A 22,695-nucleotide genomic window follows, 5' to 3' on the forward strand; every position below is an offset into this window, starting at 1 on the left:
AATTGTATTTAACTATATTATTGTTATGTTTATGATCATTACTTTAGCTTACCTTGTATATTACTTTGTGAACTAATATAATAAACTCAATTTATTTAATAAACTATACATCTATTTAAAAAACATATCAAAACATTTTAGTTAAGTGATCTCAATAGAACAATGGCTGACCAAGAGGGGTCACACCAGTCATGGCTTCCTCAAATTTGGAGTTTTAAAAAGAAAAAATTTTGCAGTAAATTTTAAATATCTTTCAAAATATATATTGGATCCTCACCTATTGCAGAAGTCTTTCTTTATATTTTTATAAATATTCGAAGAAACTACGATAATATAATAAAATGTCTGTAAACGCGACCAAAATCAAAATATTAAATATTAAAAAACATAATATTGTAAATAATGCGGTAAAATTTTTAGCAAAAACAAAAAATAATGTTTCCCTCCTTAAAAAATATTTTCATATAATAATTGTTTTATAGAAAAATGTTAAACAAGGCTGGCACTAACGCGATAAAAAGTTATAATTTAAGTTAAAGATATGATTTAATTTAAACTTAACTATTTAGTTTTTTTTTTTTTCACTAACTCAATTGGTAACTTTATGTGAACCCTTCGTTGAGTAACTTCAACTTAATAAATAACTCTTTTTTAATAAGTTAAGTAAGAACTCAGTAATTGTGGTTGATAGACTATTTAGTATTATACTAAAATAAAATAATTTTTTTCTGAGAAATTTATAACTTTTTAAAAGTAATTAAAAGGAAATATGAATTGATCCTTTGAATGTATTGGTCTTAAAATAATTATCTACGTCATGGAAAACAATAAAAAAATATTTATATAGTATTTAATTGACTTAGTAATACTATAAAAAAATAGATTAAAAATAGGAATTGAAAAATAGATTTCCTTTTTAGTTTTTATGGTAAATAGTGGAAAAATTTAATATTATAACATGAAAATTCATTTTAAATATGAATTACTTTTATATGAACGGTGAAATAATGTTTTGATAACTTACTTATGTTTCAAATTATTTATTACTTGTTGAAGTAACTTAACTGAATTTACCAATTAATCTTATAAATTAACTTAATTTTGAAACTAATTTAACTTATAAGTTAAGAACTAACCTGTACAATCATTGTTGTATTAATACACTTATTTTAAATATTTTTTTCATTTATCCTATCAAAGTATATTTTTTTTGAACAGTTCTAAATAATTTTATGACAGGGTTCAACTATGTTGCTAGACAAATTGAAGAGAGGGGAACGAAATAAGAAACGTTACGATAACAATTAACGCTGCGATCTCCATGTATAGTTGATTTTATGCATTTATACACATCAAGTAATTGACTTATATTAAACATACTACTGAAATATTCAATATTTTTATGTAAATTTAGTGTGTAACTCATGTAGATCAGTGATCTACATTAATAATATTGAATGGAAATTATATTGGGTCGGATCAAATCTCGCAACTTATGTCTCATTATTATTGCACTTTTTGTATTCATCATAATTACGTTAATACATAAATCAGGTAATAAAAATGTACATTTTTGTAATTCTATAAAGTATTTTTTTATTAACTGTAAACAAATTTTTTATTGAAAGTATTACTTACTAAATTTTAATAGCTTCATTTAAAGTGCTAAAATTTTATAATTCTTTATTATTTTTTAATGAAAAAATTATGATAAGCAATTGAACAAAAGAAAAAATTAGTTCAAAAACCAAAGTGTATTAAATTCTATATTAGTCTAAGTTTTTCATTTTTGCTTACTTGATAATATATTTATAAAGAATAGAGGTCCATCAGGAATTTTACCGATTTTCAAAGGCCTAGTCTACACCACTATGAATAATAGTTATAAGTACATATATGTTTTCTTTATACTGATTAATTGAATTTTTACTGTAATTATTGTTATTGTTATACTGCAGTATTTTTATTTTCACTGGAGTTTATATTTAGTGTAGACTTTAAGTCATACAACGTCCGCGCAATAATTATTTTGTCACTTAACAAAATAATGTATACATTATTTTAGTGACAAGCAAAAAAAAATATTTGCAATTCATGGACAATTCAAATAGCGCACTCTCTTCTGACTTTAGACCCTGTTCTATCGTATGCGTCGATTACGTATGATTAAATTACAGTCGTCAAACGAATTTAGGGCGATAAGGGGTAATTTTTGAATAGTTCCGCATTGCTTATTCTGAAAATAAACTCAGAATATTCTTATCAGCTTTTATTCGAAGACAACGCGTACTTTTAATTTTTAAAAGTATGCAAGATTTTAAAGTTGCCTATTACCCTTTTAGTACGCAGTACTACCGACGTGTACGACATGTACGTCGGTAGTACTGCCACGTAGATACATAAAAAGTACACAAATTAATTAATACTTTTAAGTTGGCTCTTTTCAAGTCCGCCCGTTGGGTATACTGATTAGCCTAATCCCTCCAATTAGTGAACCTCTAAAGGAGTAGGTTTTAGATCCGTCAGCACGGTCTAGCTCAAAAATAGCAGACTGAAGGGTGGCTCCTAGTCAGCCATCATCACAATAACCTTTTAACTATATCTACTAAAGGACGGTTAAGCCCAAAAACTAGCCAGCACGCACATTAAGTGTTAAGATCGACTAAAGGACCAGCTGTCCAACCTTAACTCTTGCCGCACACATACAATTTTAATAACACGGTGGATATAAAGTATGTACACTAAGTGCTGGTTTTCGAATAATTATCTTTTATTTACGGAACGTAATAAACTTAAAATCAAGATACAATATAACAATGTAACACAATATAAATTAAGCCGCTCAAAATGCAAAGTTTTACGCACTAAACGTCCTGACCCGTAACTAGACATTTCTTAGTCAAAACGTCAATCCCCATTACTTTTCTTGTTTCTTTTTATATATTCTTTTTCCCGTCATTGTTAATTTGCATATCCTGCATATTCCCTTTATACGACATTATTATATTACATAAGAATTTGAAAATTGCTTACTACTATGTTAAAAACTTCTACTATACTAATATCAAAGTTATTTAATAACTTCTCAGCTATTTACTATATATGTTATATAAAAGCTTCAACAAAAATACTAAAAAAACCATTTTTTTAGCATAAATAAATTTTACATTGACTTAAGTGTAAAAAACAATGAATTTATGTCAAAAATTTTACAAAATCCAAAGTTCAAAACACTATAACTTCTTGAATTTTTATTAACATTTTATAAAAAATAAATATATAAAACTATGTCAATTAACTATTGTAAAAATTTGGTATAAATTGATTAAAAATTAAATAATTCAGAGCATAATTACTAACATTTACACAAGATGAAATGTTAATATTAATCCACCGAAACATAGTAAAGCAGTTATCATAAAAGTAAATTGTTTATCAATCACGAAGTATTTTCAACAAGCCATTGATAAATCTAGCACTATTATTTTTTATAGGTGTACAAGGTGATTGATTAACTATGCTCGCACAATATCTTTTAAATATACAACAAATTTTTTTCTTTTTAAAAGTTAATAGTACTTTATATTCAATAATTAAAAAAAAAATAACTTTAGTTTTAATATACAAAGAAAAACAATTGCTATGTGCATATTAATTCCGAAATCTTAAAAATCCTTGACTGCAACAACTAGAGAAAAACGATAAAATCATCCAAAATTTTGATGCTGAAAAGCTAAGTCTCTATAATATACCTGGCTTGTTCATGTCATCATATATCTAAAAAGAAGTTCAAATCTTCGTTTCCTTACACTGTCATAATATCATCTCATACATTCTATTTTATTACATTAATGGAAAAATATTTTTGAGAGAAAGGAAAATTAATTTTAACCGCCACAAAATTATTTTAACTCTATCTATAAATCCTAATTAATATAGGTCTAAGAGGACAGACTTTTTAAAAATACTTTAAATTTTACTGAAAATTTTGTATTATCAACTTTGTATGTACCCATAAATCAATGTATTTAATTAACACTACAAAATGAGCATACAAAACAATAGTACTACTTTTTTAGGTAAACTAAAAGATAAGATAAGAACTTTATTTACATAACAAAATTCTTAAACAAATAGCAATTAATTTTTTGTATTCACAAAATCTTATCTCTGCTGGTAAACACAACAAAAGCATAAGTTTGAAAATTTTAAAAACATATTTTAAATTTTTATTTTATTTTTCTTTATTTTTTTCTCAATTTTTTTTTTATTAAAGTTTTAATTATAGTTTCAAGCTTTATACATGATTGATTTTTAGGGTGGTGTAGAAACAGTGGAGTTTCGAAATATTGACGGGTGCATCTTAAATTTGCTTTATACATAAAATAAAAATTTAGTGAAAATTTAGTTTTTAAAAAAGTTTTAGAGGTCCACAACGCATTTTAGTTTAATTGGCCAAAGAAGCTCAACAAAAACATGAAATTGCATATTTTATTCAATTTTTGATCAAATATTACGACGAGCACATTATTCATTATGCTTAGATTTAAAAATGATAATATTTAGCACATATTAAAATTTTTTGATTTCAAATTTGTCAAATTGTATAAAATAACCTAAAAAATGTGGTTAATGTATTAATTTTTATTACAGCTAAAACTAAAAAAAAAATATTTTTTTCATCACAAAATTTTGTTGTTTATAATATGTATTTTGGATGATTTTAGCTTCGATGCGAAGCTGAGAAGGTATTAATTTTACCATGATGTGTTTATTTTTTTATTTTTTTATTTTTTTTTTTTTNTTTTTTTTAGATTTTTTTGCACATAATATACTGTATATTAAAAATATTATGTTGTGGAAAAAATATTTAAATTTATTTTATTTTATTTAAAAAAAGTTAAACATTTGTAATTTTTACAAAATTACAATAATACTCTATTTTAAATTGGTAAATTTTGAAATGTTTACCTTGATAAAAATTTAAGAACATTTTTGAGGGTCATAATTTGAATTGGTTCTTTTGATGTATCATTGAGAAATATTGGACAAGTAGTAGCTGCGTGTGAGGGTTAAAACAGAAAGAAGAAGAAGTCGTGTTATTTAAATTATTATTTAGTTTCATTTTTTCAGTGACAAAAACATTTTTTTGTACTGATTGAACGAAAGGCCCTTAGAAAGAATGTCTTCTTCTTCTTCTTCTTCCTCACTTTTATCCTCACTACTTGGAATCAGCCACCCTTATCCTAAACTACAACTTGACACGATCTCTCACATCAGCCTATCTCATATCGCATTCAATAACATCTCTCCATCTCTTTTTTGATCTTTTTCTACCTCTTCTTCCTTCAACATTCATTTCTACAACTGTTCTTACGGCTTCCGATTCTTCTTTTTCAAAACATGACTAAACCACCTAAGTCTTTTTTCTCTATTCTTATCCACGATTGACACTACACCTATACTCCCTCTCATATGCTCATTTCTTATATTATATTCTCTAGTCGCTCCACTCATCCATCTAAGCATTCTCATCTCTGTTACAATCATTCTCTGCTCTACTTTCTTATCAACCTCCCAACATCATAACTGGCCTTATTACAGTCTTGTAGACTTTACCTTTTAGCCTAATTTGAATTCTTTTATCGCATAAGACACCAGACTCTTCTCTCTACTTCAACCATCCGCACTTAATCCTGTGTTTTACATCCTCGTCAATACCACCGTTATTTTGCACTGATCCTAAATACTTAAAACTCTCCACCTCTCCAACCACGTTCTCGCATATTGTCACTGACCTCCTCATTTCACCTACCTCGTGTTCTCCTTCGTCAAACTCGTACTCTATACACTCTGTCTTACTTCTATTTATTCTTAAACCCTTTTCTTCAAGAGCTAATTTTATTATAATTTTTCAAAGTACTCTTTCCATCTTTTTTTCATATCATCATCACTCGCGAGTACCTTATTACCAACACATTTTATACACTCTATATAATGATAATCTTTAGACCTTTTCTCTCTTATCTTTGCAAGTCTATAGATTTCTTTCTCGCCTTCCTTTGTTCCTAGCCTATCATACAACTCATTATACCTCTTAAACTTCGCCTTACTGCACACTTGGCTTCTTCGCACAATCGTTTATACTCCATCCAGTCTGCTCTCCATTTGCTCTTCTGCCATACTTTGAATTGCTTTTTCTTATTTTCTATGATTTTTTGAACGTCCTCATCCCACCACCAGGTCTCCTTGTTTCCTGGCATTCTACTCCTACTCTCACCAACAACCTCCTTCGCAGTATTCTTTACACAACTAGCAAATCTATTCCACACATCATTTATGTCTCCCTCGACATTCCACACCGTCCTCTATTTTACCGTCTTTATCACAATATATGTATAATAATAGGTATACAACTAAATAATTTAATTTTTACATATCGGTACAGTTTTAGCTTCGATGCGAAGCTGAGAAGGTATTGGTTTTACTATGATGTATTATTTTTTTTTTTGTGTCTGTTACCACTTTTTCTCAGCTCTCACCGAACGGATTTCTTTCAACGATACGTCAAAAGATCACAAATCGTATCTAGTCGAAGACATTACCCTTCAAAATTGAAAAAATTTCCCTCGTTCCCCGTAAATGGGGGAAACCTCCAAAAAAATTACAAATTTAAAAATCGCTAATTTTCGAAATTTTTTCAATTTTTTTTACTAAAAACTGCCGTAACTTTTTCAAAAATGAACATATCAATATAATTTTTTTTTATATAGATGCTTGATGTCTTTACCTATCATTTGGTATATTTTTTTTGTAAATTTGACCTTTTATCTGCCCACAGGGGGGGATTTAAAATGACAACTTTTTCACAAAAAATTAACTTTTTCAACTTAACTTTTGAAAATGTTCCGGAAGGTCTGACACTTTTATATATATCTTAAATTAAAGCTAATGTAATGTACTTTAATTTGAAAAAAAAAAATTTGACCTCTGGACTTGTCTTCATGGTGAAAACGGCTACCGAATGCTATTTTTGTGTGAAAATTTTCGATTTTATAATTTACATTTTTTACTTTAAAGTGCTATAACTTTTTAAAAAATGTATGGATCAATACAATTTTTTCATGAGAAGTAGTATTTATATACATCTTTCATTGGATATACTTTTTTTTTAAATCAGACTATTTCCCTATATATGGGGGGGCTTCAAATATAAAAAATGCATATAAAAAGTAGAACTTTTTCAACTTAACTTTTGAAAATGTTCCGGAAGGTCTGACACTTTTATATATATCTTAAATTAAAGCTTATGTAATATACTTAAATTAAAAAAAAAAAAATTGACCCTAGACTTGTCTTCACGGCAAAAATGGCTACCAAATGCTATTTTCGTGTGAAAATTCTCGATTTTATTTTTTATATTTTTAACTTTATAATGCTATAACTTATTGAAAAGTGTATGGATCAACAAAATTTTTTTATGAGAAATAATATTTTTTAATAATCCCTTTTTCATTCGACATACTTTATCTTAATCAAGATAATAATAAGGAACTAGCAGATCAAGTAGCTTATGGAATAATACACCAATTTTTTTAAAATTAAACACAATCTAAAGATTTGCATCGAAGCGTCTATTTTTGATAGTGATTTTAATCACTATGAGATATCACTATACTTTATCCAACTATACCATGGTATCACTGTGCCGCAACCCCCCTGTGCTGGGTTTTTTTGTTTGTTGTTCTAACTCTTCAAAAAACTATGGCAGTCTAATGTGTATCCAATCACTGTTTTTGTTATTTTGATTTTTTTCTTTTTTATTTGAACATTTGTAATATTATGAGCCAGGTGACCTAAGTCAGCTAACTCTCTTTTAATATTACAAATGTCATTCTGAGGTTGTAAACCTCTAATCACCGCTTTAAACCGCTTTTTTTCAGTTTTAAGCTGGTATCGATGGTATTTAATATTTTGCTTTTCTAAAATTTTCACTGTTCGACGAAACTGATGTTCGTCATTCGTTAAAACCTTAATATCATCATTAGCTAAGGTTCTGACAAGTTGTTCATCATCCTTAGCCTCTTCTAATGTCAAGTTGCTAATAAACTTTTTTACGTCGGTAACACCGCGAAAATACTCGCGAAATACTCGCGATTTCCTTTGATAATTGAATCGTTTTCTTAGGTGAGCTTATAATTATATCAGAGGCTCCTTGATTCATTTCAAAAAGTTTTTTTTGTAATTTTTCATTGCTCTCACGCAGTTCCGCGACTTTTTTTAACATTTCATTATCAGCTTCATTTGTTGTAAAATACTTGAGCTGAAGTTACGTTAGCATACGGTGAATTGCCGTCGCTATCCATAGTTAATTCCGTTTGTTGAAATATGATCTGTCGCACGTGCGACCCACTTAATAATTAGCTTGTTTAAAACACTTACCAGTCGTTCGAATGTCCGCGGCATGCATTGTAAACAATTTATAAACAAATTTTTATAACAGACACTACACGTTTAACTCAGAAGCGAGAGCGAAACAAACGTGTTGCTTGTTTGAGTATCAAATAGCAACTCATACTTTAATTTAAAAAAATACATTTGACCTCAATTTGACTCCAGGTCAAACAACACAATTTTTTCATGAGATAATAATAACAATGATATTTTTTAATAATCCCTTTTTCATTCGACATACTTTATCTTAATTAAGATATTAATAAGGAACTAGCAGATCATGTAGCTTTTGGAATAATCCACCAATTTTTTAAAATTAAACACTATCTAAAGATTTTCATCGAAGCGTTTATTTTTGATAGTGATTTTAATCACTGTCAGATATCATTATACTTGATCCAACTACACTACGGCACCACTGTGATGCGACCCCCCTGTGCTTGTTTTTTTTTTTTACTTTTCCTTATTATGTAAACATTATCTATCAAAAATGACATAAATAAAATTTTAAATAAAAAAAAAATTAACACACAATATAAGACTTATGGAATATCAAGACTTTATAGTTGATAAACCTAAATTGAAATTTTTTGAGAACATACTTATTGTATTAACAGTGCGTGAACTTCAATTCATATTTTAATTTAGAAATTTAACTTTTTTTTTTTTACAAATAATTTTTTTAAATAATATTTTTGCAACAAGTAAAAAACCAATAGTAAATCAGGTAGGTATGTTATTATCTTCATAGCTTTGACATACAATACCTACGCAGTATAATGAGAGTAACATTTTTAAAAATTAATATTTCTATGAAACATATAGAAATGTATGTTTCTAAGGTCGTTATTTTTTTTTTCGTTGCATATTTGGGTAGCCATAGAAAAATTTTTATGAATAATTAATATGCAAGTGCACTGTTAGAAATGTTCCCAAAGTTCCCATATGTCTGTACATTTTTTATATACTCGTTTTTTACATACAAGTGTGTAATTTCGACATAAAATATCAAAAATTCGTTATTAATAATTATTCGAATTTTCCCTTAACTTATATGTGATAAAACGGTCTAATATATGTATGTGAAAATTCTTTTTCTGTTTAGAATGTAGATGCAGAACAACATTATTAGATACCAAAGGCACATATATAATACAATAAAGACTAGACCATTGCCCATAATACAGAAAACAATTATTTTTTTAGTATTTTAAAAAAATTATACATGTTTAATTTAATGATAAAAATATAGAATGCTTAAAATGTATATGGACGCAAGTAGACTTAGCCCCCTCTTATCACAAAGACGAGGATAAATTTATTTTCTTAAAAATTAAAAGTTTAAGCTTTTTTTCAAATAATTCTTTATGATATTTTTTAGATAAAAATTTTTGTTCAAAAGAAAATTTTATCACGAAAAAACAAGTACCGAATCATAAAGAGTTTTATCAATCAAAAGATATAAATTTACAAGAAAATGTAAAGAAGTTTAGTCATTCCATTAAAACTCTAATAAATATGTTGAACTTAACAATTAATAATGAATTAGAAACGTTCATATTAGCTTACAATAATTCAATTGAAACTTATAATACATCAATAGAAAATCTTAATGTATACACTTTTTTACCACATTTAAATCCAAATACTAATAGTTGGTATCCTTTAATTCTTCACGGCGGAGGAAGAACTTCAGGTAACTTAAAATAAAATTGGTATAAATATTATTATTTTATTTTTTTTAATATTACATCATGCAGTTATTGAATTTAGCTCATCAATTATAATTATGATAGCTCAATGAGTTTTCGTATTCATTTAACAAAAGGTTCATAAAGTTAAAAAAATTAATAAAATCACTTATTGAAATACAAGAGTTCATTTAAAGAAGCAAATCGAGTTTTTCCGTTATTCCAGAATGAACTTGAAGCAGAACCTTTTTATTATTTTAATGTCAAACAGAAATAAAAAATTTTATTCTCAAAAAGAAAAATACACTGATCAAACTAGAACCTTTAATAATTAAGATTTTTTAAAAGTTATTTTATTTTATTCTTAAAATGATTCTTATATTGTATCATCAATTAATTTAATTTAATAAATTAAATATTAATTAATATAAAGAGTCTTTAGTAAGTAAGACAACAAGCCAATTGTTATAAACAATAGAAATCCGTTTTCTTACTTACTGAACATCTTACATTAACTGTAAGTTTTTTTAACAATATAATTTGTTTCTTTTCAACCACTTTTAATTATAGTTTTTCATTAGTAGACTAACATTTAAACTACTTTCATATTTAGTATAATTATACAATAATTATTATTATTATTTTTTTTTTATTTCAACGAGAAAATTTGTATTAACCCTTAATAGCAAAAAATTATTTTTAAATCAAATTATTTTTATTTTAGTGACAATTTCTTCTTCCCCATAAGTGTAGAGTAAGTGATTTCGTAGCGTCACTAGAGTTAAATTTAATTTTCATCTCACCCTTAAAAATATTTTTAATTAGTAGTACAATTAATGGTTTATCTGAATTTTGAGAGGGGAATATGTGGGATAGAAAATCTATTACAAAAATCGTGAACATATATTGTGGATGGCATAGTAAAAATTTCTTATGCATATCCCCTTCAAGGCAAAATCCTGAGAACAACTCTAGCTTATGATTAAATTAATTTTTAGAAGCTTTCATCTAACTTGTTATAAATTAAAACCGGAACTTATATTTAAAATATGAAAAGAACTCGATTCAAACTGTTACTTTAAAATATTTTGTAAAGTACTTAAAACCGAACCTATAAAAATATATGATTCCATTCCCTGTGAGGATAAACCTGAAGACTTCTTAAAAATTATAAATGAATTGGGATTCAAAGCAAATAAGTAATGACCTGCTAGCATTCAATCATTTTTCATTTTTCATAAGCATATTGTAAGGTGTAAACTGAATAACAAATATTTGGCTAAATTAAGGTTTTATTTATCAGATGATTTATTTTGAGACTTGTTTTTTTTTTAATTTAATTTGTTACAGCATCAATTATTTTTGGTATACCAACTGTACAGCGACAAAAAAATACATATTTGATGTCTACCTTAGTTAATTTAATTAATAACATGGATCACAATGAACGAAAAGACTCATTAATAGTGGTTATGATTGGAGAGGTAAAGATATAAGCGTAACTTGATCTTAAAATAAAAACACATTTAGCTCCAATTATAATAAAATTAGACATTCTTTCTAAGTTCCCTGTGGATAGGGGATAAGAATACTTTTACGGCTCCTCTGCCAGTCGTAAGAGATGATTAATGAAGTTGTGTCAGATCGACAGCCGACGTAAAAATCTTTGTCAAAAAAGTATGAGGAATCCTTAACAAGACTTAGGCGGATTGTCTCATCTCGGATGTACGCGGGGACAACAGAAAGTAGTTAAAAACGGAGAAGGCCCAAGGAATAAAGTGTTTGATACCAGCCGAACAACTTGTGCACTAGCTGTTTCATTAGTCATGTGTACAGATATACTCAACGCTTGGGTAGTGTCAACGGCGTAGGGACATCATAACTTAACTCTAGGCTGGACTCGTGTATAAGGGAGAAATATAGATACAAAATAAGAATAGTTACTTGGAATGTTGGAACATTAACTGGTAGAAGTAGAGAATTAGTAGAAGTATTGAGGAGGAGAAAAGTTAACATTTGTTGAGTGCAGGAAACTAAGTGGAAAGGAGAGAAATCAGGGAAATAGGTGAGGGTTATAAAATAATATACTCTGGCAAGTTTAGTACAAAGAATGGTGTAGGGATAATAATGGATGAGGAGATGAAAAGTAAAGCAGTAGAAGTAGCTAGGAGAAGTGACAGAATTATGGTCGTAAAATTAATATTCGAAGAAAAAGTGCTGTATGTGATAAGTGCCTATGCACAACAAAAGGGATGTAATGAAATAGACAAGGGAGAGTTTTGGCGAGAGATGGGTGAGGTGATGCAAGAGATACTTGACAATAAGGATGTGGTGATAGTTGGAGATATGAATGGACATATAGGTAATGAGAGAAGAGGATATGAAAGAGTACATGGAGGATATGGTTTTACTGGGAAGAATGAGGCTGGAGAAAGAATACTGGATTTGCAATAACGCATGATCTTGCTGTGGTTAATATTTATTTTAGAAAGAGGGATGAACATTATATAACATATAAGAGTGGGAGGAATAGATCACAGAAAATTTTCACACGAAAATAGCATTGGGTAGCCATTTTTGCCGTGAAGACAAGTCTAGAGGTCAATTTTTTTTTTTTTCAAATTCAAGTATATTACATTAGCTTTAATTTAAGATATATATAAAAGTGTCAGACCTTCCGGAACATTTTCAAAAGTTAAGTTGAAAAAGTAAATTTTTTGTGAAAAAGTTGTCATTTTAAATCCCCCTCTATGGGCAGATAAAGGGTCAAATTTACAAAAAAAATATACCAAATGATAAGTAAAGACATCAAGCATTTATAAAAAAAATTTTTTTATTGATTTGTTCATTTTTAAGAAAGTTATGGCAATTTTAAGTAGAAAAAATTTCGAAAATTAGCGATTTTAAATTTATAATTTTTTTGGATGTTTCTTCCATTTACGGGGAACGAGGGAATTTTTTTCAATTTTTGAGGGTAATGTCTTCGACTAGATACGATTTGTGATCTTTTGACGTATCGTTGAAAGAAATCCGTTCGGTGAGAGCTGAGAAAAAGTGGTAACAGACACAAAAAAAAAAATAATACATCATAGTAAAACCAATACCTTCTCAGCTTCGCATCGAAGCTAAAACTGTACCGATATGTAAAAATTAAATTATTTAGTTGTATACCTATTATTATACATATATTGTGATAAAGACGGTAAAATAGAGGACGGTGTGGAATGTCGAGGGAGACATAAATGATGTGTGGAATAGATTTGCTAGTTGTGTAAAGAATACTGCGAAGGAGGTTGTTGGTGAGAGTAGGAGTAGAATGCCAGGAAACAAGGAGACCTGGTGGTGGGATGAGGACGTTCAAAAAATCATAGAAAATAAGAAAAAGCAATTCAAAGTATGGTAGAAGAGCAAATGGAGAGCAGACTGGATGGAGTATAAACGCTTGTGCGAAGAAGCCAAGTGTGCAGTAAGGCGAAGTTTAAGAGGTATAATGAGTTGTATGATAGGCTAGGAACAAAGGAAGGCGAGAAAGAAATCTATAGACTTGCAAAGATAAGAGAGAAAAGGTCTAAAGATTATCATTATATAGAGTGTATAAAATGTGTTGGTAATAAGGTACTCGCGAGTGATGATGATATGAAAAAAAGATGGAAAGAGTACTTTGAAAAATTATAATAAAATTAGCTCTTGAAGAAAAGGGTTTAAGAATAAATAGAAGTAAGACAGAGTGTATAGAGTACGAGTTTGACGAAGGAGAACACGAGGTAGGTGAAATGAGGAGGTCAGTGACAATATGCGAGAACGTGGTTGGAGAGGTGGAGAGTTTTAAGTATTTAGGATCAGTGCAAAATAACGGTGGTATTGACGAGGATGTAAAACACAGGATTAAGTGCGGATGGTTGAAGTAGAGAGAAGAGTCTGGTGTCTTATGCGATAAAAGAATTCAAATTAGGCTAAAAGGTAAAGTCTACAAGACTGTAATAAGGCCAGTTATGATGTTGGGAGGTTGATAAGAAAGTAGAGCAGAGAATGATTGTAACAGAGATGAGAATGCTTAGATGGATGAGTGGAGCGACTAGAGAATATAATATAAGAAATGAGCATATGAGAGGGAGTATAGGTGTAGTGTCAATCGTGGATAAGAATAGAGAAAAAAGACTTAGGTGGTTTAGTCATGTTTTGAAAAAGAAGAATCGGAAGCCGTAAGAACAGTTGTAGAAATGAATGTTGAAGGAAGAAGAGGTAGAAAAAGATCAAAAAAGAGATGGAGAGATGTTATTGAATGCGATATGAGATAGGCTGATGTGAGAGATCGTGTCAAGTTGTAGTTTAGGATAAGGGTGGCTGATTCCAAGTAGTGAGGATAAAAGTTAGGAAGAAGAAGAAGAAGAAGACATTCTTTCTAAGGGCCTTTCGTTCAATCAGTACAAAAAAATGTTTTTGTCACTGAAAAAATGAAACTAAATAATAATTTAAATAACACGACTTCTTCATCTTTCTTCTTCACATCAGCTGTCCTCATATCGCAATCAATAAATTTAAACAACACGTCAAATTTCGAAAATAGCTATATTATCTTCGTCGAGGGGTTTTCGTAATGCCAGGGGTTCTAGTCCCCCTGAAGTATATCTGGATTCAACATTGACTTCAAATAATTATTTAAACAATTACTCACAATATACTTTTATAAATAAATGACGAATATATTTTAGATGATATCTAAACTTGAGATAAAAAATGCATACTATGGGTTTTACTTTAATTTAGCATAATTTGAGAAACATTTTTGATACAGAGTCTATAACGAAAGTGTAAAAATATCTATAGATTAAAACTGAAGTATCGATTTGAATAAAAATTGATAGATACGCCTAATTTATTTAATGACAGAATATATTCCACCATTATTTTTATTATAGTAACAAACCTATAAAAACGTTTTAGTGAAAATTTACCAGTGTATTAAAATAATACATTTTAATTGCATTATTTGAATTCCATGGAATCTATTGATGTGTACTTTCACACGAATTTTAAGGAATGATGAATTCAAATACATTTAATTTTTAATGAAACGTTAATGTAAACTCCTCATTTCAAACAAAATTATAAAAATGACAATCTTTTAACAAAAACTCTAACAATTATATAGTAAATCTTAGTGATGATCAGTCTGTGAAATTAGATAAGTATAATCAACAATTGTTGTCACAGAACTAGATTTAGCACTAATCTCTTACCCATATTTTAAAAACTAAAATAGCTACAAATTAGTATCTCTATAATTATTATAAAAAAAAAATTACTAGTAGTTTTTTTTTAATAATTTTGTAATATCATATTTATTAATATTAAATTTATTTATAAAATGAGGCGATTACATGGTACCAAGTCACAAAAAATACATTTTTCTTTTTTTAAAAAAAACATAATGAATAAATATCCTAATAATCTGATGAAAAAATTTATGTATAGAATAAGACATCTTGAAAACAAAAATACGCTTCTTCTAAGTCCACGCAATTAAGATAAACTGTTTTTTCATTCTCCTATTTAGTTTAATTAGTTTCAATTTAGTTTTTGAAATGTATTACCTTTCCAATGTCAGCGCCTCAAATTATAAAATTGTTATTATCTGAACTTAACCTTTCCAAAAAATAGGTAATGCAATATTTTTATCGAAAAACCTATTTAGTAAGTCCAATTTTATAACAAAAAATCTTCGGAATGCACACGAATCCAAGTTATCAATAAATGTAAAGGTTTATGTATTTTTGTTTTTTTTTTAATTTCGAATGGGAATACATTTCTTTTTTTCAATTATGGAATATATTATTTTTAAAAGGAAATGTCTAAAAACTAAAATTAATACGAAATATGTAGTGTTCAATAAACTAACTCGCATTGGCATTTACAAAGTTAAAATTTAGTAAAGTATGCATAGGTCAATCTAGGAACTGGAGGGAACTTGGTCCCATCATAAATTATACTAACTATACACATGAAAATATGAGTAAATTTATTAGTATAACTAATCAAATTTATATATATTGTATATCCTATGAACTATTCATTATAAATTATCGAAAATAACAATTCGCATTGACCTCGATTAAATTTAATGAATCAATAATTTTATAATTATACACTACAGTGTCATTTTTTTCATTAAGATGTTATTTCATCATAATAAAATAATTTTAATAGCTAAATATAAGTGTTAAATGTGATTATAATATTATTATAATTTTATACTAAAATTTGTTTAAAAATTAAATTTTTTTAAATGTTATGTACAATGTTTAATTTTTTTATATAGACGAATAATACATATTTGCAACAAATAACTACAGAAATAAAAACAAGGTAAGTCGTTTTATAAAAAAAAAATATATATATAAAAGTATATATAATGTCTAATTCAGTGACGTAGTCAGTACTTTTATGAGAAGGGGTTGAAGAAATTTTTTCATAACTTTATAAGAAAAATTTTTTATAATCACCTAATGTTTTGTTCAAATATTATAAAAAGTACAATTTATAGTATATGTTTAATTGTATCTTGTACTTCAGTATGAAGGGCTACAGGAAAATGTAACTTGTTTTTTCGCAATGAAAAGTCTGGCGAAGTGACTATACACAATTACACGTAAATCTCAAAAATTCGAAAAACTTCAATTTTATTTTTATAAGATTTTAGCTTCGATGCGAAGCTGAGAAGGTATCGGTTTTACTATGATTTGTTTTTTTTTTGTGTCTGCTACCCAGGCACATAGCCAGAAAATGTTTTTTGGAGGGGCCAACAATTTTGGACCCTTGTATTCCTTGAATATCTAGGAAATACTGCGTCCTTTAAACATATATCAAATTAAAGTTTATTTTATGTACTATATAATGAAAAAAAAAATTTGTCCCAACGACCTATTTTCTATGCGCAAATAGCTACCGTATTCAAAAATATGCTATTTTTCTATTAAAATTCTAGGTTTTGTATTTTATTTTATTTTAAAATATCTTATTAGGAGAATATATTGACTTTCATGAATATTATATAATTTAATTGACATAGAATAAAGGTCATAAGACATAAGAAATTAAACTTATTAAATTTTTTTTACTTTTTTATTTTCATACTAAATTTAATAATTATAATTAGTATTTATTCATATATTATATTTTAAAATCAAAGAATTACTAATTAGGATATAATCAAAGAAATAAGAGTTGATGTTGCTTTTGGAATAATCCACCAATTTCTCTAAATGAAACACTATCTACAGATTTGCATCGAAGCGTTTCTTATGATAGTGATTTTAATCACTGTCAAATATCATCTATACTTATCCCTTCTATGCCTCGTCTACACTGTGCCTCGACCCCACTGTGCTACCGTTTTTTAGTGATAATCGTTTACACAGTTTGGAAGTTTAAAAAATCAACTAAATATTGTTAATAATTGTCATACTCCAAATCTATTTACATTATTGTATTAACCTTTTAAAAATACATAAGTCAGTTAATATTTTTTTTTCAAACTAACAAAAAACTATACGACAATCCAAAATTTTAATAACTTTTATTTAACAACATTAAATTATTGTGAGAAAAGTTTAAAAAAAATTTTTTGTGATGATTTTTATGAACTGTTTATGAACTTATTAATGCTTAGTTATTAATTAGTAATTATCTCGAAAATGGATATGCTGAAAAAAATCTGAAGTCAGATTCGGAATCAGAGTTAAAATATAATATAAAATTCATCTAAATATTGGAGCAAGAGAAAAATTTTCATTACTAAAAAATGAACAAATTTTGTAGTGTTGTGTGATCATTTTTCGAAAATTTAAGTTTTGTAAAAATTTTTATGGTGTATAAAAAACTTATTTTTTCTAAAATAATCGATGAAATTATATTTTGAATACAAAAAAGTAATTATGCAAATATTTGTATTTATATATCCAATGATAACTGTATAATTGATCAACTGTAATTATATTTATAAGTTTTTAATTAAAAAAAAAAAATTATTTCAAACGAATGGAATAGAGTTAAAATTTGCCAGATAAACTGTTATTTAACTTAAACCATTACAGAGTTATCTTTTAATGAGACTAATTAAAGAATTCTAAGTCTATAACATATTTTGGACATGTTACATTGTCATACAAAAATACTTATATAATTAAAGACTTTGTTGAAATAAAATATATTTTTTAGATTGCCGAACGAATTTGAAAGTGGCCTTATTGATTTAATAGCGCCACAATCAAATTTTTATCCTGACTTTGATAAATTACAATTAACTCATGGTGATACTAAAGAGAGAGTTCGCTGGAGAAGCAAGCAGAATTTAGACTATGCTCTACTAATGATGTACTGTTGGTCAAAAGGATCATTTTACGTTCAACTAGAAGATGATATTATAGCCAAGCCTCATTTTCAATCTATTATGAAATCAAAAGCACAACTTAAAGCAATAAAGAAAATTAACTGGTTTATATTAGACTTTTGTCGGCTAGGATTTATTGGTATAATTTATACAACTTGAAATATAATACATATAATTATTACACGATTTTAATTTGTATAACATTAGGAAAGATGTTTAAAAACGAAGACCTACCTTGGCTGATAAAATTCATTGTTATGTTTTATAGCGAACAACCAGGAGATTGGTTACTAGAAAAATTGTTAGAAACAAAAATCTGTAACTTAGAAAAAGATTCAGTTTGTATCTATATTTTTTTTATTCAAAGTTAGCGCTTATAAATATACAGAGGCCACAAAGTTCCTGGTGGATATTTCTTAATAAACTTTTTATTGAATTTAAATAGTTTTGTTTACTCTTTAGACAAATCAAAAAAGCAAATTAATTTTCTTTTATTAAAAAAAAAAATTTGAGGCAATTAGATTTCAATACTATACTGGTGTCTATATGCCTTGTCCCGTCATAACAACGTTTTTTATTCTTCAATTCACCTCTTGTACAAATGATTTTTACGGTTCTTTATTAAAATAAGAATATTGAATACACAATCCTAGATAAAAATAGTTATAATATACAAGAGTGATTTATTAATTTATTATTCCTCATTTTTCATTAAATAACGATATTTTAATAAAAATGTAAGCTATTTTTATAAACATTTTTTCATAGATTAAACTTGAAATTTACAATATGTCAAGTTTAATCTATGAAAAATGATTTCTAAGTGTAGAATTTAGGGTAACTTTTAAAAATGAAATGGGAACTAATTATTATTTTTTATTATTGAATGGAGAATAGTTCAAATAAAATGTTGATAGGTCAATAATCAGTATTGTGTTACTACTTTTTGAGTTGTTATAATTTTTTGGAATAAGCGAGCGGAATGGGCAACGAAGACTATTTATCTGTACGCTATGGAAAAAAAATCATTATTTAACGAAAAAATGGGGGGTAGTATACTTAATAAATCACGCTGTATATTATGAAAACTATATCGTTTTTAAATTTTCTTATCGGTAGGAACTCATGTTAAAAATGTCTAGTTTTTGTAGCTTCCAAAAAATATTTGATAAATAGAGTTATTCTGATTTTTCACAGACTACTTCAATAAGTAGTAAATTCAAGGGGGGATCACACCTATCATGTACATAGACGCGCACACGGGAAGTGTCAGTAGTAATGCCTGAGCTTTAGTGATAATTTTTGTGAAGAATAATACATTTTATGTACATACTTTATTATTAGACCGTATAATTAGTAAAATTATTAGAGAATTATACTAAGTGTCAAATTTGTCTATTATAGTCCCAGAGGCATTTACATAAAAGTTAACACAATTTTTTTGATCATTATTTTTGTAACAAGCAAGAATTTGGAAATTTTTGCAGTTGAAATCAAGTTCTACTTATTATGATATATTTGCTTTATAGTAATAAAATAACAAAATTAAAAGCATCTAGAAATTTAATTTTAACTTAAAATGTTGTCTTCAATTTTGAATTATTAAATGTTGTATGTACATTTAATTTGATTCTACATTTATAAAATTTATAATGTATGTTAACTTAACACAAATATAATTAAAAGAGATGCACAAGGGTAATTTGAAATAAAATTTAAGGGAAGGAGTTAAATTAAATTTTCCATTCCCCGAAAAATATCTATTTATAACAGTATATATAACTTTTGTGTGAGGAACATTGGTGGAATTTTGTGAAGGCTTAGCTAAGTCCTAAAAAAATATAGAAAAATTGAATTATTGTTATAAAAACATATGTAGATTTAGGAAAAATATTTAAATACTTCAGTAGCTTCTATTTCAAAGATTTTATTCTATCTCTACCTCTAATGTGAAGAATGAACCTTTCTCTCCTTAGTCTATGCTTCAATTATTGGGGTATACATTATTTTCGGACTCTGACGGATATTGAAATCTACACATGCCTATGATCATAGCCTTCGCAAATAGTTTTTATATCATAATTTAATATCTGGTTTGATCCTACATCAAATAGATAGTGTAATTAGTAGACTATTTTTATTGGAATTTTTTCCTCAAATTCAAAGTTATATGGTTATAAAACCTATTTTATTAGAAATATGATTGATTTTACATAGTATCATCTTAATAATGTTTTTTAATTTAGAAAGATTGTCAAAAAAGGAAAGATACCATTTGGATAAAAATTAACCCTTCACTTTTTCAACACATGGGAAAGATGTCATCTTTAAATGGTAAAATGCAACTATTAAAGGTAATTCAATTGCATTTATTAACATAATATTAATAAAAATTTTGTCTTACATATATAAGAGAGGAGAGCTATAACACATAATTGTGGGGTCTGATAGAAATTTGAATATATACATGGTTATCATCTAAAAAATTCTGCCCTGCGTTTCTTTTTATAATCGAAGTATAATAATTAGACAACGAACTTTTAGATGTTTGAATCCCTTAAAATATTATGCTAATAAACCTTTAAAATATACACCAAATAAGGGGTGATAGAGCCAAGTGATCTAAATAACAAATTTTTTCTATAAGTCGATAAAGAACCATTACATTTTCCCATGCGAAGCCATTGACAGTATTAGCATGGACACACTGATTAATTTGATGTAATAAAATTTTTTTTTTAATTTTCGGTACTTAGTTCTTTGCCCTGCTATGCCACAAATAGTTTCTGAAATTTGTATAAAATATTCTCAAAACATAATATGCATAAATATTAATAATATGTAATAAAAAATATGTTTTAAACAACAGCAACAATTATTTCTAAAAAATGTCAACAAAATGATAATTATATCATAAATTAAGAAGTGTTGTCAGGTAGATCTGAGACACTATTTTTACAGAATAGCCCACGATGTCTTGTCAAATCTCACAATTTTTTATTTAGCAAATATTTTTCGACTTTTGTTTAAATAATTTTTACAGTAGTGCCAGTGCTAAGTTTTATGGATGTAATATTATGAAGCCATATAAAATCGTAATTGCGGAGCATCGTACCAGAAAGGATGGAGTTGAAATGGGATAGATTCCCCCATTAATAATAATGACATAATAAAAATACAATTTTTTTCGTTTGTAAGGAGAAATAAAAATTTTTCTTATATATATTCCTTCCCAAAACACAAATTATTACTAAATGCGCCATGTGTGGGACCTTGGGCACGTGACTAGTTCACTCCGGCCTTGCACCAGCATTGTCAAAGTTACTTTTTAAAAAATCTTAAGCAAAAATAAAGTCATTAATTTAATTTATATTAAGTCCGTGATCACTACCCTCAGCCCTGTTTATGTGTTCTATGGAAGAGTATAGACGCTCTTATCTCCTATCATAATGTTATTCATTTTCACTACTTGATTTAATCAAATCATCCATAATAATCATGTTAATATGTTTTAAATAAATTATTCTATTGCATTTATAGGATTCCAATTTTAAAACGAATGTATAATCAAGAAAAAATAGTAAATAAATCAAACAATAACATACAATAATAATTTTGTAACTCTGATATAAACACATAACAATTATAGGATCACAGACACTAAGTAAAACATAAACACACTTAATATAGTTACATTTTATTTTGTAAATTGTATCACAAAACTTGTTTTAATTATAATTAGTATTTAGAACAAATAAATATTCACCTGAAATAACATGATTTTTATTACTAATTATAAGTTTAAACCGTTTCAACAGTGTATACAAATAATTTAATTCCAAATTAGATTAAATTTCAAAATTAATTCTACAATATTTTTAATTAATGGTTTTTATAACTATTTCTTGAGAAAGTATGATAATATCTGGCTAGAAATATTAAAAAAAAAAACAGAATTATTTTTGTGATGGTGAATGAAATAATACAACATATACTCATATGGGGTTTATTACTTGAAAATCATAAATTTAGAATTCTATAATATATCATTAAAAAATGAGTGGTGTTTTTAAAATTGTTGACTAATGATTACTTTATTAGTCTATAAAATTTTATGACGATAATATCGTAATGAAAGATCTTTTTATATATTTTTATATT

The 22,695-nt window shown here is 27.1% G+C and overlaps 1 protein-coding gene across 1 annotated transcript; it reads left to right on the forward strand.

Moving 5' to 3' along the window:
• The first annotated feature begins 1,319 nt into the window (after positions 1-1,319).
• LOC126896902 (alpha-1,3-mannosyl-glycoprotein 4-beta-N-acetylglucosaminyltransferase B-like) lies at positions 1,320-22,321 on the forward strand. The gene is made up of 8 exons (XM_050670070.1): positions 1,320-1,554; positions 9,836-10,150; positions 11,496-11,629; positions 16,465-16,511; positions 18,363-18,673; positions 18,742-18,872; positions 20,781-20,888; positions 22,075-22,321. The coding sequence occupies exons 1-8, from the start codon at positions 1,458-1,460 to the stop codon at positions 22,099-22,101; spliced, it is 1,170 nt and encodes a 389-aa protein (XP_050526027.1). The 5' UTR covers positions 1,320-1,457; the 3' UTR covers positions 22,102-22,321.
• The last annotated feature ends 374 nt before the right edge of the window (positions 22,322-22,695 follow it).

This window comes from Daktulosphaira vitifoliae, unplaced genomic scaffold (assembly GCF_025091365.1).
Source record: "Daktulosphaira vitifoliae isolate Bord-2020 unplaced genomic scaffold, ASM2509136v1 Scaffold_1, whole genome shotgun sequence".
NCBI lineage: Eukaryota > Metazoa > Arthropoda > Insecta > Hemiptera > Phylloxeridae > Daktulosphaira > Daktulosphaira vitifoliae.

Bases quoted from the DNA above. Each gene is read 5' to 3' on its own strand.
- LOC126896902 (XM_050670070.1), top strand. From the start codon at position 1,458: ATGGAAATTATATTGGGTCGGATCAAATCTCGCAACTTATGTCTCATT. The intron at 10,151-11,495 runs GTAACTTAAAAT...AATTTGTTACAG, and splicing joins CGGCGGAGGAAGAACTTCAG to CATCAATTATTTTTGGTATA. The intron at 18,674-18,741 runs GTATAATTTATA...GTATAACATTAG, and splicing joins TTGTCGGCTAGGATTTATTG to GAAAGATGTTTAAAAACGAA.